General features: G+C 40.9%; 1 protein-coding gene across 3 annotated transcripts in view; it reads left to right on the top strand.

Moving 5' to 3' along the window:
• The window catches only part of IL13RA1 (interleukin 13 receptor subunit alpha 1), a 29490-nt gene that overhangs the window by 1371 nt on the left and 10909 nt on the right, over window positions 1–17210 (top strand). The window contains exons 1-4 of one of the 3 annotated variants that reach the window (XM_045030978.1): window positions 51–234; window positions 12059–12216; window positions 13885–14020; window positions 16143–16263. In XM_045030978.1, the coding sequence (XP_044886913.1) occupies window positions 141–234; window positions 12059–12216; window positions 13885–14020; window positions 16143–16263 (509 nt within the window). In that variant the 5' untranslated portion in view covers window positions 51–140. Of the gene's footprint in view, window positions 1–50; window positions 235–7576; window positions 7632–12058; window positions 12217–13884; window positions 14021–16142; window positions 16264–17210 lie in introns of those variants that run through there. The other 2 variants (XM_045030979.1, XM_045030980.1) reach the window with 2 other exon arrangements.

Below are 17210 nucleotides of genomic sequence, written 5' to 3' on the forward strand. Positions count from 1 at the left end.
GGGCCAGCCGGGACGGAGGCCGCTCCCTTCCCGGCTCGGGTTACCTGGGCGGGCCGCCGAGCGCCTCTTCCCGTCTGGCCCGTCCCCGCAGCGCCGGGAAGCGGGTCGGAGCGGCGGCGGCGGCGCTGCCGGACGCGGACATGGGCGCTGCTGTCCCCGCCGGAGCCCGGCTCTTCCTCGCCCTGACGCTCTGCCTCGCGGCCGGGGCCGCGGAGCCCGACGGGCGGCCAGCAGGTGCGGAGCTCGCCTAGGGGCCGGGGGGAGCCGGGCTCGGCTGGGGGCGGGGGGGCGCTGAGCACCCGGCTCCCTTGGCTCCGGCGGCCGGGGCGGGGGGGACACGGCGGGCGAGGGGGCGGCCGGGGCGTGGGGCGGCCGGGGTGAGGGGCCGCTGACCCCCTGCGCTGGGCACCGCTGTTCATGTTTAACAGGCTCCCGGCCGGCCCGGGCTCGCTCCCCGCCGGGACCCGCCCGCTCCCGGGCGCTGTGTGCGTGTGTTTGCCCCACACGCCTCCCTCCGGCGCGGCGTCACCCCGGGTGCTTCGGGGCTGCGGCCAAGGTTTACCCCAGGACTGATCCCTCCCAGCGCGGGGGGGTTATCCCAGGGCGTACATCCAAATCAAGCGCGCGCCCATGGGCAGGATCAGGGCCATGATTCTCCCTCTTTTAAAATAAATACAGATCTTACCACCTGGCCAACCGTTCCTAATCCCGCCAGCTCCAAGTGTGTGGTCACTGCAGACATTTACTACCGCAAGTCTTTTGGCTCCTGTACAACCCTTTGTAAAGACAGGAGGTAGTTGCTGTTCGCAGGATTAGTCACAATAGTTCTCTAAATGTGTGATCATTGGCTTGCACGTTCCGTTCAAATAACTTTGACTTTTCAGCCCAAACTGCCTATAGATCGTGCAAATTTTGAAAGTGATGTGCAATCCAGATTAGGACTTCAGATCCACTGCTTCCTAGATCATAAAGTAGTGAGGAGAAATTTAAGATTCTGATCGTCCTTCCTTTATGATGGCATTTGAAAAGAACCCTTAGTATCTGGTGGCTTTAAACCAGGGGTCAGTAACCTTTCAGAAGTGCTGTGCCCAGTCTTCATTTATTCACTTTAATTTAAGGTTTTGCGTGACAGTAATACATTTTAACATTTTTAGAAGGTCTCTTTCTATAAATCTGTAATATATAACGAAACTATTGTTGTATGGAAAGTAAACAAGGTTTTTTAAATGTTTAAAAAGCTTCATTTAAAATTAAATTAAAATGCAGAGCCCCCCCCCCCACCCCCAGACCTAGGCAGTGTGAGTGCCACTGAAAATCAGTTTGCGTGCTGCTTTTGGCACACGTGCCATAGGTTAAACTATATCTCAAATTCCTGTGGCTGCAGCCACAACCACCTTAAAATAAAATCATACTTTTCTAAAAATTTCATACCTGCTTCTCCTGCAAGTAGCATCAAAGTTGACTAAAATTGAAAGAATTAAAGAAAAAAACTTTCATCGGTTGTGCATTTGAAAACTGTATTCAGCACTCCGTTCTTTACTTTATGCATTTGATACTACTTTCTGTATAGTCAGTTTCCCATTGCTTTTTCTGAAGCAGAGGGGCTCACACAGTGACAGGGAAGACAAGTTGTTTTTTTTCATTTTAGTTTTTTCAGATAAATAGGATAATACATCTGTAAAGCCACAAAATCAGCAAAGAAAGATTTGAGAACAAGTGTCTGAATCTACCTCTCATTGGGGGATTTTTTTAAAGTATCTAGAATTTCATGTTGACTGTCACTTTAACTAAAGAAATTCAGTGGAAAAACGTTGTTAATATAATGTGACTGAAAATTTAAATGAAAATTAAACAATCGAAATTTTAAAGGATTCTCTATTTACATAGGATGAGTGTAAATACTGATTCAAAAGACCACATGCTTAAATGTATGTAGAGGCTACATTCGATCCCAGTGATGTTCCCTGTGTTTACTTTTCCATCAGCATTTTATTCTTGTTCTTATTAACAATCTGAAAAGTGTGTGTGTGGTAAGTACAAAGGAATACAATTCAGAAGTAAATTCCACCATATAATTTAGTTCTAAATAACTTAATTAGTTCTCATCTTCCATGTGGGATGTTAGCCTTATATGTAGATTATTTTCTATACTAACTCATCTGAGTTCTGCAAATTGTTTGTAAGTATGGACCTGTATGCCAAGGTGGAACCCAGATGAAGTCATTAAAGCCTCAGATGTAGAGAAGGATAATTTTGGTGGAGTGCAGAGGGAGGGGAGGCAGAGGTTCAATATTTAATCAAATTGTATTTCGTATAAATGGTGGTATTTCTGATATTGGGGAGTTAAGTATTGGAAACAAGAGTACATCAGTGAATCAATCTGTTCTGCAGTTAATCTTCCTGGAGGTCTTACTGATGATATATCTTGGGCAAAAATAAAATACTTCTCTTTTCAGGCTTTTGAAATGAAAAAATCTTGGTCTTTGAACTGAGCTATTGATTTTCTTTTCCTATTATTGTAAAGTTTTTCAGCTCAAAAGGGTGCCATTTTAATTGTCACTAAATCATTGTGCACATCTTTGGAAGAGTGGAAATAATGAATAATTATATATTTTTTAAATGTAATGTATTGTTCTCCTTGAGAGAAAGTTGGAATCCCCTCACGACTATTGATAAGTACTATCTTTGATCTACTTCTTCTTTCACTTTCATAATTACTATTGGGCTGCCATTACCAGCTCATCTAATATTATCGGTCAAACTTTGTAAAGCTATAGTAATTTCTTTAAATTAGATATCTTAATTTTATCATCAAGGAGTCCGGTGGCTCCTTAAAGACTAACAGATTTATTTGGGCATAAGCTTTCGTGGGTTAAAAAAAACACACACTTTTTCAGATGCATGGAGTGAAAATTGTAGATGCAGGCATTATATAATGACACATGAAGAGAAGGGAGTTACCTCATAAGTGAAGAACCAGCGTTGACAGGGCCAATTCGATCAGGGTGGATGTAGTCCACTCCCAATAATAGATGAGGAGGTGTCAATTCCAGGAGAGTATCAGAGGGGTAGCCGTGTTAGTCTGGATCTGTAAAAGCAACAAAAAAGAGTCCTGTGGCACCTTATAGACTAACAGACGTTTTGGAGCATGAACTTTCATGGGTGAATACCCACTTCGTCGGATGCACCCACGAAAGCTCATGCTCCAGAACTTCTGTTAGTCTATAAGGTGCCACAGGACTCTTTGCTGCAATTCCAGGAGAGGCAAAGCTGCTTCTTTAATGAGCCAGCCACTCCCAGTCCCCTTCAAGCCCAAATTAATGGTGTTAAGTTTGCAAATGAATTTTAGTTTTGCTGTTTCTCTTTGTTTCTGAAGGTTTTTTTTTTTTGTTCAAGTATAGCTACTTTTAAATCTGTAGTAGAATGTCCAGGGAGATTGAAGTGTTCTCCTACTGGCTTTTGTGTGTTACCATGTCCGTTTACATAGGGACTGTCTGGTTTGGCCAATGTACATGGAAGAGGGGCATTTCTGGCACATGATGGCATATATCACATTAGTAGATGTGCAGGTGAATGAGCCCCTGATGGTGTGGCTGATGTGGTTAGGTCCTCTGATGTGGTTGGGTTGCTAGAGTAGATATGGGGACAGAGTAAGCAAGGAGGTTTGCTACAGGAATTGGTTCCTGGAACTAATATTAAAATAGAAAATTGGGTGCTAACTATATGTTGGCTGCCAACTATATGTATTTAATAGTATGTATTAATATATAATCAGGTTGGTTATTGTCTACTTGATTTTTAAGGCTTTAGTGTGGAGTGAAGTAAAATCAGATTGAATCATTAAGTTGCTAAATGAAGAAAAATTTGAGTAGAAACAGACTGTTTTGCAGAGATTGTGATTACTTTTACTTTGTATTATGGTGTTTAGCCAGAGAGAGCTATAGGGAAAGAGAGGCCATGAAAAAGGGATGGAGATCCCAGGCATGTATTTATATGTATTTTATAATTTAGATCCTTTCAGGTATAGCTGATCTGCATATCAAACTGAGGATGGTAATTGGGATGATGCAGAAATAAAACACCACAATGGTACTGAATTTAAAAGCAGAGGTTTCTATTGAGTAAACCATCCTGCTGTGTTATCCAACAGCTCTGGGGTTCTAAACAATCTTGCACCCATCACATGTCCTGAGATGTGGCTCCAAAATGGAAGCTTCCAAACCATACTAGTATTCGAGAGGAACGTGTTTGCTTGCCCAATTCCAGTGTTTGATCATAAAGCTGTCACACATCCCTGTGTCCTTCCCCCGACTGCCCTAACCATACCTGATCCCAAACAAGCATCCAGATTTTGGGAAAGGAACATGTACTGCTCAGCTTTTACCAGAAATTAAATGCACATACAAATGTAACATAGAATTTTTTGACTATTAATGCAAGTTTTTTTGCATCAGAATTTAACTATGCTTTATGTGGAATAGGTCCAAATTCATGAAAGCTGAAAAGATTGTGGTAATTGCTGTTCAAACCACTGTCTGTCTGATAATTTAATAATAAAAGTATTGAGGGGGACTTCAGTAATCACTGAAGGTGTATTCTATACATGCTTTTTACATCTAAGCCATTTTCCCCCCAGAGGTTGACATAAAAGTATGAGACCTGAAAATTACTTTTGAAGTTTATTAGGTTAAATTTGTTATGCTAATAAGACTTACTCAAAGTTTATTTCTTGCAAACACAATTTCAGCTTCATGCAGTGTGAAATAGTTGTGTGTGAACCTAAAATACCTAAAATTAAGCTTTATTAAAAGGAAAGCTGTAGAATTTTAAAAGGAGTGTCTATTAAAGTTCTTAGCTTGGAATTTTTTTAAGACACTTGGGTTGCCCCACAAAAAAACATTTTATGCCTCCTGTGCTGGTTGCAGTTAATTAGGGGATTAATTCTGCAAATACTTCAAGATGTAATACTACTGCAGAAAGTCATATCGAAAGACTTAACTAGGGCTTCTAATGTATTTAGTGAGATCACACTCAGTAGTGAATGTTTTTAGAATAGGGCCCAACAGGGTATGTCTGCTATCTTCTTGTGGCATCCCCCCTAAGCAGTGCAAAGGGAAAAGAAAGCAAACAAAATGTGGAACAGGTTCACGTTTTAAGCAATAATCAGCCTGAAAGAGCCATTTTCTAATGCGGCTCCTTTCAGGGCCAGCACAGCAAACCCTAGTGCTAGGGCCGGTTCTCAAGATGAGATCCCCTTGATATTGAAAGACAGCAAGAGCAAAGTTACAGACTCCACCTACATACAAACTTTGAAGCACGTGTAATCTTGCTTCAGGAGATGCACTCTACCACTGATATGCAAGTTTCAGTTCCAGGCTATGCTGTCATTGCTCATCACCATTGCAGTCAGTATGGGATGACATCTTATGTTAGAGAAGAGCTGTCCTCTGTCACAGTATTGACATCTGGTCCAAATGCCATTGTAGGCAATCAAGGTGAATGAGTTTGCATTAATTATTTACAAGCCTCCATCAGCCAACTGGCCAGTCTCTACTCCACCCACCTTTCCAGATCTTTCCATTTACTGTGGTGACTTCAGTTCCCATCAAGTCTGTTGGGGTTACCTTGAAAACAACACAGATGGGGAGAATCTAATGGAGTGGGCATCAGTCACTGACCTATAACTCCTCTATGACCCAAGGCAACCTCTCCTCCCCCCCCCCCCAGCTTTCACGGTAGGAGATGGGCCACAGGTACTTCACCCAACATCACCTTTTCATCTTCCAGGCAACTGCCTCCAGTGGTCAAAGAGCAGAAAGTGCTTGAAGCTTTTCTGAAATCTCAGCATCTGCTTTCTTTGACCACCACAGGCGTGCAGATATTAATAACAAACAGTTTATAGAAGGCCTGGCGGAATTTTCAGAAAGCTTGGTGGGAGGTCTTTCAAGCAGAACTAGATACATTTATAAGCAAACTGGCTGAGGTTGGATAAGTATGCGGAAGTTATCTGTCTTGCTGACATGGATAACTCTACATCAGTGGTTCCAAACTTTAACAACCCGCAAACCAAATCTCGCAAACCCCCTCCTAAAAATGAATATTTCCAGGGATTTTCTCCCTTACCTGAGCATAAATTACAGAAGCAGTGATCTTGGAAATAATTTGGGGTTTTTTTAATGACACGCTTATGATTTTTTTTTTAAATCAAAACAGATTTTTTTTTATTTAAATAGGTTTTTTTCCCCCACAAAAAACATTTTATCAAAAAAATCCTATCTAAAGATACATTATAGCTCAAAGAGATCTCATCATGGAATAGGGATTATAAATTCTAATTCTATAGTATGAGACAATGTGTTCATGTAATGTTTAAGAAAAGTTTTGTAAATGAGTTCCAATAGTTCATGGATTAGGGACCCAATTTGATGAAGTTCTAGAGGCTTCTGTATAGATTATTTAGGTTAATTTTTCTATCTACCCAATGGGACTCAGTGCTCAGTCTAGAAGACACCATGAGAGATGTTTAGTTTTGCAGTTCTCAAACTGTGGATTTGTGTCTCCAGAGATAACATGCTTGTTAACAGCAAACATGTTTTTAAATAAATAATATATAGAGGTGAGAAATAACAGACCTCAACCCTATTGTCCCTCTGCAAATTAGTGTACACAGAGTCACTCCTTTACCTCTCTCTAAAAGTGCAAAGTTTCAAAAAGTTCAATGAATAGAAGATTGCTGGGGGTGGAATAGATCTGGACAAGGAGAAGAAGTCTGGAGATAAATGTGAGAAGGGAGAGACAGGCAGTAGAAACAAAAGTGAAACTGTTTGAGTAGCATATTCCAGAAGTCTTCCTGAGTGTAGCCTTCATTGACTTGAGATCTATCATACCATTTTCTCACTAGAAGGGAAAACCCTATAATGGCAGCAGGCTGTAAAAGAGACCCAGTTTGGGAATAAGAAATATATAATAAATTAAAGAAATATGTTTGCTGCTGATGTTTTAAAGAAAGTCACACCATTGAACTGGTAGAAGTCTCTTAAGCACTTGGATTCAGAGACTGTTGAAGTGATAATCTCACTTTTAACAGCAGTAGCTTCTTCTGCCGGTGTAGAAGGAATATTTTCTTCCTTTGGACTAATTCATTCCAAATTGAGAAATTGTTTGGGACCTGAAAAAGCAGGAAATCTGGAAAAGAAAAACAAGCTTATGAACAAACAGGAAAATGAAGGTGAAGATGACTGAGTTAGCTGCAGAAGCCAATATTTTAAGTTTCTCATGTTGACCTATCTGACATAGTTGATTTGATTTTTTTTTAATATTTCATTTAACTATTTTAGTTAAAAACAATTTTAACAAAAACAAACCTGATTTTAAAAAAACTTGAATGTTTAACTAAATTCAAAATTCATATGCTTGTTTTGTTAAAATAGTATATGTTTGCTGTTGAAGAAAAAAATCCAGAATACATAATGTTGTTTTAGTTAAATAAAACCATTTAAATGTCTGTCTGGTGATGTTTTCTTCCTCGTACAGCATGGCAAGAAATCCTCCAAATATTAATGATTAACCTGTTGAATTGGAGATATTTATGAAGTCATTGGGAGGTGAACTATGTGCTTCAATTACCTTTGGTAAATGAAATAACCAAACAATCATTCATTTTCTCATATAGCTGTAAAACTAATCTGAAAAGTTTTCAGAATGAATCACTGTTTAAAAATGTATAGTGTGTACCTTCTAAAAATGAAACCTACATCTATCTCTGAGTTGTGAAGAATATGTATTAAGGTTATAACAATCAACAAGAATGCACTTTTATGTAGAAATCCATGATTAAATCGAGTCTTCCTGACTAGTGACTTAAATCAAATCCATCCTGCTTATTACATACTATTTATTATTACATTATCATTTATCATTACATTATTTTATTACATTATGAAAACGGAAACAGTCTTCCAAGATTTCACTTCTGTAGCTCATATCACTTGGATTAAGCCTCCTACATGTTTCATCAAGGAGTACCAGATGTGGAACAGCATGAAGGTATTTAAGAAGCCAACTCAAATGAAGAGTTCCTCCCACAAGCATTTGGGTCTTGAGCTGTCCAGGCAAACAATGCATGACTACAACAAAGCTTAAACTTGTTCTGCCAGGAAGTCATGGTCATGGGAATCCTAGGGACAGCTCTGTCCACAGTTACAGAATTTTTTTCTGAGAACCCCCTGATACATTTCATGAACCCCCAAGGATTCAGAAACCCCAGTTTAGGAACCACTGCTCTACATAATATCGAAGGGTCACTCAGCCAGGACACACATGCTCTGGCCACTTCCCTTGGTCAGTGGAGACTTCCAGTAAATGAGTAAGATGGCAGCCATGACCTTCCAGCTGAACAATCGCCTGACTAATCAACCCCTTGCAGTCTGTGGTGAGGATCACCCACTCCCTCTCCAGCCAGTTGACCCTTATTTAGGGGTCAGACTGTATTGCACTTTAGCATACTAGTCCCATCTAGAATACTTAAAGAAAAAGATCACTTGCCACACTGCCTTGACCCAGAAGCTAGCAGAAACCTGCTAGGGGCAGAGGCAAATGTTTTTACAAACCTCAATCTTGGTGCTGGTATTCATTGCAGCAGAATATTGTGCAGCAGTTTGGGGCAGAAGTCAGCATATATATCATTCAGTTAGAGCTGAATACAGCCACCTGTATCATTGGTGGTCGCTTTAGGCACACATTAACATCTAATTTATACGTGTTGGCTTGTATAGCTCCCCTGAAACTTCAGCAAGATGCCTTTACCCTTAAAACTGCATGCAGGATTATGATGGATGAAAACAACCTTTTGCACACAAAGTTGGCAGTGGTTCCAATAAGTGCAAATAAGCAATACAAACTTCTTACAAGAAGATCTGCCCACATTCAAAAGAAAACACCCACACTTGCAGTTCCTGCTGACTATCACAACTGACTTTATAACATCCTTTTGCAGTGGCCATTCATGCACTCATGTCCAGTGCCAGCCTCAGATGAACAGAGGGCTATCAGGGCTGACAGTTGATTAGGGCCATACCAATTTCACAGTTGTGAAAAATGTGTCAGAGACCATGAAATAAGCCCTTCCCCATGAAATCTGTTCCCTGTGCTGCTGGGAGCATCCCAGCTAGGGGCTCCTAGCTGCGAGTCCCGGCTGGGTTGGGAAGGGACAAGATTTGTCCTTCCCCTATACAGCCACTCTTGAGGCGGAGATCAGACCCACCTTCAAGTGCCTTCCCCTGCTGCAGGAACCTCCAGGTCTGCTGCCCAGACCCGGAGCTTCCTGCAGTTTGGGGTGGGGGGCGGGCACCCAGAGGTGGGTCTGATTTCCCCCGGCCAGTGGCCATGCAGGAGAAGGACAAGCCCTGTCTCTCCCCAGCCTGGCTGGGACTAGCAGGTAGGAGGCCTTGGCTGGGGTGCTCCTAGCAGCAGAGGGGAGATCAGAACCACCTCTGCCTCTGGGAACCTCCTGCAGCTGCAGGAAGCTCTGTGGATGCTGCCTTCTGAGGCCAGGTCTGAAGGCAGCACAGAAGTGAGAGTGGCAACCCCTTGACCCTCTTACAGCAGTTTTGCAACAATCCCCCCACCACCACAACCTCTTTTCGGGTCAGGACCCCCATGGTTACAATACTGTGAAATTTCAGATTTAAACATCTGAAAACATGAAATTTACCAATTTTCAAATCCTATGGCTGTGAAATTGACAAGAATGGACCATGAATTTAGTAGAGCCTTAATTATGATACCAGTTTATCTCTCCCCAGTGAGCCCTCTTGGTGGTGGTATTGCTTATACAGCGGACATCATGAGGGCTAACTCTCACGTGGAAACCAATCTCATTTGGCCCTCTTTAGCGCCTGTTCCATTAGATATAATAAACAGTAGCCTTAAACAAAAAGACCTCCCTGCCCCTTGAGAATCAGTAGCCCTTGAGTTGGTAATGAGAATGGGAGTCTGGTATAGTTTGTGCTCTTTACCTTCCTACCAAGCCATTTTTCTTGATGAACCTGGTTTTCTTCTCTTGGTCCTTGCTTCCTTTCTTCCCTCCCAATGTATTCTTTTGGCTGCGAGAATAGATATTCGGGATTAGACTGTGCCTGTGCACACTCACAGACCAGAGGTGTGTAAGCTGCTTCATTCCAGGAGAGACCTTTGAGTCACCGTTCTTCTGAGGGGGAGTAGTGTGATACTGACCTATTACTGCTTATCGCACTCTGGTCCTGCCTATTGTGCACTTGAGTTAAAGATCAGGTTAATCCATGGAAGGGAAAGTTTTTAATGCCCTCTCACTCACTTAAGTGTGTGAAGTCCAAGCCACAATCTACCCCAAAGGTTGTAGTTTGAAAGACTAATTCTTTTAAATAAAAAAAATACTAGATTATGCCTCTAAATGCAAAATTGGTATCTGTTAATACACACACCTTTGTTGTGAAGCAGTTAGGGTTGCTACAAACTCACAAAAGTCCACAATTAAAAACTTAAGCCACCTGCCAGGACACATTCTCTGCTCCTCCACCTACAATCACACCCCTTGTTATCATAACTACTGTATGCCACACACTGCAGCCTTAACTTCATCTCCCCTTTTGCTTTTGTACACACAACGCTTTCCCAGATTACTTTGTCCCATACTAGTAATTGTGGATGTTTGGTGTAGTAGTTGGTTATGTTGGGAGACAGTGATTTGGCAAAGGGTTGTTTGTAGAAGAGCATTTAAAGGGGGTGATAATAGACTAGTATCTCTAAGGGGTAGAATTAAGGTAGCTGTGCCTAGGCTGGGGTATATGGTGGTTGTAGATGAAGGAGTAGAGGGTATGTACTGTTAGGTAGCATAACTTTTGTTTCTTTGCTTTTGTAGAGTTGTTAGGCATGTGTTTGTAGCAACTGTAATCGCTTCACAATGAAGACTTTGTGTAATTGCCTATGTTTTTGTTTAATAGGCAGCAGGTTTAAAACAAATAAAAGGAAGTATATCTTCACACAACGCACAGTCAACCTGTGGGACTCCTTGCCAGAGGGGGTTGTGAAGGCCAAAACCATAACAGGGTTCAAAAAAGAACTAGATAGATTCATGGAGGATAGGTCTATCAATGGCAATTAGCCAGGATGGGCAGGAATGGTGTCTCTAGCCTCTGTTTGCCTGAAGCTGGGAACGGGTGACGGGATGGATCACTTGGTGATTCCCTGTTCTGTTCATTCCCTCTGGGGCACCTGGCACTGGCCACTATCGGCAGACTGGATACTGGGCTAGACAGACCTTTGGTTTGACCCAGTAGGGCTGTTCTTATGTTCTTATTTAGGTATCTGGCTGTGGGATGGGCAGACGTATGAGGGTGATGACACTCTCGCATCACCCTTTGCTGATGCTGAATAAAATCTGACCAAAAAATGTAGTTCCTAATGGAGAACGTTTTGTGTGTGCCTGCCCACCCAATCGGTCAGGCTTGTGCAATACCTCACTCCCAGCCCCTCAACTTCAGACTTAGGTATGATTGGGGGAAGTAAGAGGAAGCATTGATTGGGCAAATATTTCAGTTGTGTTGCTTTAGAGTCAGGTCTAAACCATTGTAATGGCAGGATTTTTTTATCAAACGACTGTTTAAAAATAAATACAAAAATATACTGGGTTTTATTTATTTATCCTTTATTTAAGTAGAGTTGTGAAACTGAAGCAGATTATATTACAATGATTTAAAATTTTAGGATTTCAGCTTCATTACATGAAACTTAAAACATTTTCTGACCAGCTTTAATTTTTATTTTCCACAGACTTTTTTTTTTTGGTTGTGGGGGGGTCAAAATGTGAAAGTTTCCAGCTGAAAACTTGATTTTAATTTTTTGGCCAGAAAGGGTGGGTTCTTTTTCAAGAAAACTGTCGGCTTTCGGTGGAAAATTTCATTTAATTAAAATGAAATTTCTGTCAAAATAGTCTTGATGGAAAATTTTTGGCCAGCACTAATTAAATTACTTACAGCACCCATGAAGTATTTATTTAAAACTTTTTCCTTTGCTTTTATAGGAAGAAAAGTTCTCCCACCTCCATCCAATCTGCATTATTCATTTGGCCAGCTCTGTAAACTGAAATGGACATGGAATCCTGCAGAGGGCATTAGCAGTGGCTGTGATCTAAAATATTGCAGTGAAATTTTGATTAATGGCATCCCGCAAGATAACCGAGTATGTTCCCCTACCCCCAGCTCTTTGAATTCCACAATGTTCCAGTAAATGTTTATTCTTACAATGAAAGGAAATAAAATTACCTGTAACTGTTCTCAGATGTTATACACTTATAATGGATTTATATACTGGGGGGTCATGTGCAGGGCTGTGTGAATAACTAGTTTAGGTTTGGTGGCCAAACAAGGGGGTAAAAATAATCTTGAGTTGACCAGAAACAAGCAGACAAAAATTTCGACAAAACAATTTTAAAAAATTATTGATGGATTTTTACCTTTTTTAATAAAATGGAAGTAAATTTTGAAATGAAAAGTTTAATTTGAAAATGTTACTTTTTTTAATTCGAAACAACATATTGACTTTTTGGAGTCTTTTTCACTGAAATAATTTGGTGAAATCAACACAATTATAAAATATTTTGGTTGACCCAAGTATGCACTTTTTGGTCCGGGGAGGAGGGAAAGGAGGTTTGGGCCTGAAAAAATCTCACCTGCTGCAGTTAAGATATCATGATGGGTTATGGAATATTCAGCACTCAAAAGCAGCAGCCAGCCTCATTCTTGAGCAGGGGACTTAGTGATAATTCACAAAGAGCATAATAGAAAAGACTCATGTTTCCATTATATTAAGTATTCATTTTAAAGGTACTTTAACAAATACATACCACACTGTCTTCATCTTCAAGCTACAGAAAACTGAGTTTCCTGCAAGGGCCCTGTACCCTGACTTTGAACCCCTCAAAGTAGGCTCCCAGTCCAGAAGAGACATCTGTGGTCAACCTAGTTTAGAAAGTCATAAACTTCCAAATTTTAACAAACTTTACTTTTTTCCTGAACTGCCCCCAAGTCATTGTGTCTTGGATGCAGTCAAGCCTGATGTGATGCAAGTCCTCCAGGCCCTGAGAGGATGCCTCATGGAGACACGCTGTGATTACTGAACACTATTGTGGCCATAAGGCCTGATGTTTACAGCACCATCCCAGCTGTGACTGCTGTATTCTTTCTGCCAAATCCAGGATATCCTGGTCCTTTTAAGGGAAAGCCGTTCATAAGTTTGTTTTGTGGCTGCAGTTTTTGCATTCTGATCTGCTGTATTTGGAATGTTAATGGCTGTTTGACTCCCTACCTGTTCAATGATTGTTTGCTTATGTGCACATTTTTTACTGTTGTTGCTCTGACATGGGCTTTAAATGCTTTTTCTTCTATTAATGTTTTGTGTGACTATGGAATGGTGAAAGGTGCGCGACTGACATCCCTATCTTTTTGAAGTCCTCTATTTAGACAGAGGCAGTATAAAATTCCGGACTGCCTTATCAGATCTGGAAGGCTGCCTGTAGGAAGAAAACTCTCCTCCATACTCCATTCTGGATCTCTGTAGGTTGCCAGTAAGGCCCTGTCCATGGGGAATTGGATTTAGACTATGACCCTCTCTTCTTGAGTGGTATGTTTAAGTACGCCTGCCGAGAGATCATCACCTTTTGTTTTTGCTGAATGGCTGTTCATTGCTTTTGGTTTGGATTTTTAAGAATCCTCGTTGTTCCTTTAGTTCTAGAACTGGCTGTGAGCCTCTTGATTTGTTCTAATATGTTTTTACATTAACTATGGTTTCCTTGTAGCTTGTGTTTACTATATTTGGTCATTTAAACGTTTTCTTTTTCTTTAAATTTAGGAATGGTCTAAGAATCTTTTTCGTGAGGAAGATGTATCCTTGAATGAGGAGGTTCATTTCAGAGTGAGAAGTGAATGCAAATTTGATAATACAAGTGAACTAAGCAACTGGGTGGAGATTTTTACTACACCAAAAGGTACTCACTCTAAAACCTAGCCTTGAACATGTTGTCTTCTTTATATCTGACTAAATACACATCATCTTGCTTTCTGGGATGTAGTACAAGAAAGCTGAATCTTAAGAAAAATAAAACTCTGTTAAAATCTTAAATTAACTGAAAGTATCTGTATCTTTGCACAGCCCAATACACTTTAAAAGTAAACTGTACAGTTCTCACCTGCCAGGAACTTAGTTCAGGATTGTTTGTTTATATTATTAGCTCTTACAGGAGAAATGGAAAATCCTGAACGCCAATCCTGGCAGGTAAGTAAGATAGCAAATTAGAGGGACAAGGTGGGTGAGGGAATATCTTTTATTGGAACCACTTCTGTTGGTGAGAGAGACAAGCTTTCAGGTTTACACAGGCATTACTCAAAAGCATGTCTAAACTTGAAAGCTTGTCTCACCAACAGAAGTGGATCCAATAGACTATATTCCCTCACCTCCTTGTCCCACTAATATCCTGGGACCAACACAGGTACAACAATACTGCATACAAGTGGGAAATAACTGTCACATGTTTGGTTCTCAAAGTGTGTGCGCCTCTGTAATGGTGAAACCTACTCTGTGTGCCCTGCTAACAAATTTGGTTTTTAAACTTCTCATCTCTGAATTCATCTTTTTAAAAACGAGGAGAATATAAGTGATTGGGCCAGGGGAGAATGGCTAAGGGAAACACATTTTCTGGGTAATGTCAGGGACGAGACCGGTGTATCAAGGACTGATTAGTAATAGGTCACAGGGCAGAGTCCAGTAGCTTGGGAGTAGAGAGAGCTACAGGGAGAAGTGGGCAGGAAAGCAAGTGACAGTAATGGAAGCAAAAAAAACAGGTGACTGCTGTTGGCAGGTTACCTGCAAAGAAAAGTAAAGTTTCAGCGAGCCGCTGAGACCTGGAAGCTTTCATTGATGAAAGGGATTCAGTGTCCTAGGAGTACTGTGTATCCTTTGGTCTAAGGACTGTTCTGATGCACCACAGAAGTGGGACTGAGTGGGCTAAACAGACTTTTGTTTTTAAAAAGCTCTCTGCATAGGCATCTGTCACCTTAGTGTCTAAGCACAGGTTTAATTTTCCTGTAATAAACCCTCAAGTAGTCGCTGCCGCAGAATTAACAAATTCAGGAACAGAAGTGAGTTTCCAGGCTTGGCACCAGTTGGAGGCTGGGCTCTTTATGGAAATAACATGTATGTGCAGTGCCTGAGGATTATTGTGGCGTTACCAGATATACTTATTTCTTCTTTAAGATGAAATCAGTTAATGCAGTGTGAGACAGCAGAGGATGGAAGGAAATGAAGAAATTAAATTTAAAAAAAGAAACTCTTCAACCTATGCAATTTTGCCACTTTGCATGTGTGTGACATGAAATTAAATATGAAGAAGAACCTGATTCTATAGCTGCTCTACCCACCATGGGATATCCCGTTAACATCCCATCTCATGGTGGCTATGTAATCGTTTGTTTTTACCATTCTGTCGCTTGTTTCCTAGTGTTTTGAATACAGTAGCGGTATCTTAGAGGTACAGTAGTCATGATTAAAACTCGACTTTGACTCATGTTGCCACTGAATAGTATTTTAGAGCCAGTTATTTCCATATTCAAAGTACATGAAAATAACTATGATATCCCAGTAACCATGGGTCGGTATTGATAGTTTCTAATGGCGGCAGCTATTCATGGCTTTGCAACAATATTCCCTTAACTGCCAAGGATTTTAACTCGTTCTAAAGCACCTACATTTTACTGGAATACTACTACCTGTTTCACCATCTCATTCTATATGTAAAATTATTGTTCGGACTAGTTCAGATTCAATGAAAGCAACAGTTTAGGCTTTTCTGGGTCACTTGTGTTTAGAAGGGGCCTTGCACAGGTTCAGGCATGCCAGGCTGTACAAGTGAGTGACGTTCACTTGCTGGCTAATGAAGGCATTCACTGTAGTCTGAGAAGCCCGCACTCTGCCTTTCAGGTGGGATAGTGGAAAGTGAACAATGGCAACTGCTAAGGTATTCACTAAACAAAGGGAGAGTGCTCTGATATTTGGGAAAGAAAGGCACTTACTGGAAAAAATCTTTCTAAGAAGTCCTTAAACTTGCATTCCAGGTGCTGCAGGCACTGCTGCTGTTGGCATAAATTGCACTTGGTACGACTTAGAGTACATGATCTGTACATGGCTTCCTGGACAGAATGCAAGTGCAAGTACCAACTACACTCTGTACTACTGGTTTGTATAGATTGATTTTTTTCCCCCCCTTGCTTTAAAAGTACTCGGTATACCTCTGATTTATTTTTTTTATTATCCATTGCCTTGAAGGATCCCAAAGCTCTAATATAGAGACTATAACTGAGAGTCCCATCTAGCATGCTGGCTCTTTGAGAGCTGATTTGCTTATATGAAGCATTTGGCCTGCCCCAGAAACTCATTTTTTAAAAATCTATCTGTTGGTTTTATCTTCCATCTTTAAGAAACTGATTTATTCCTGGAAGTTATGGAATAGGATGCCACCTTAACATCTCCAGCTCACTTGCCAACTGTCTTCCATAAATAGCCTTTGTTACAAGACAACAGAGTTGTGGAGAGAGGAAGAATTTGGCATGGATATTTATATACACTAACCAGTGCATACTCCCCAATATTGATGTCTTTCCTGAAATTTTAGACTGCATTAGCTTCTGCAGAGATGTAAAGAGAGATTTTTGAAAGCTTTCAAAGTTCTTTTCAGTTTTAAATTTCTTACTTTCTGTTGACTACATTAAAAATGTCATCTTTCTCACTCCAATGGTAGATATTAAGTTTTCTGCAAATGTATTTGGAGAGCAAATACTAGGATGTTTGTGGTACTTGTTAAGCTAAACACAGGGAGAAATGACCTTTTCACTGTCCAAAACTATTCACTTCAACCCCTTCTTACATGTCGCAATGGTAACCTAGCCCTGGGCCTGATTGGAAAAAAGAATTTAAATTTCTAGGGGACTTTGTTCTTGGGGGAGCACTTTACACCCTTCTCCCGCAATCCTTTCCTGCACAACCCATGTTTCGATAATGGATGAATGTGAATATAAGGCCTCTCAGCTGCTTAGGTTGTTGCCATTAGCTGGCAACAAATTCACACCAGTCCAGAGTGGTGATTAGCTGGACTAGAGTCCAGCTGGAAGGAAGGAGTACAGTAT

Source organism: Mauremys mutica, chromosome 9, assembly GCF_020497125.1.
Source record: "Mauremys mutica isolate MM-2020 ecotype Southern chromosome 9, ASM2049712v1, whole genome shotgun sequence".
Classification (NCBI taxonomy): Eukaryota; Metazoa; Chordata; order Testudines; family Geoemydidae; genus Mauremys; species Mauremys mutica.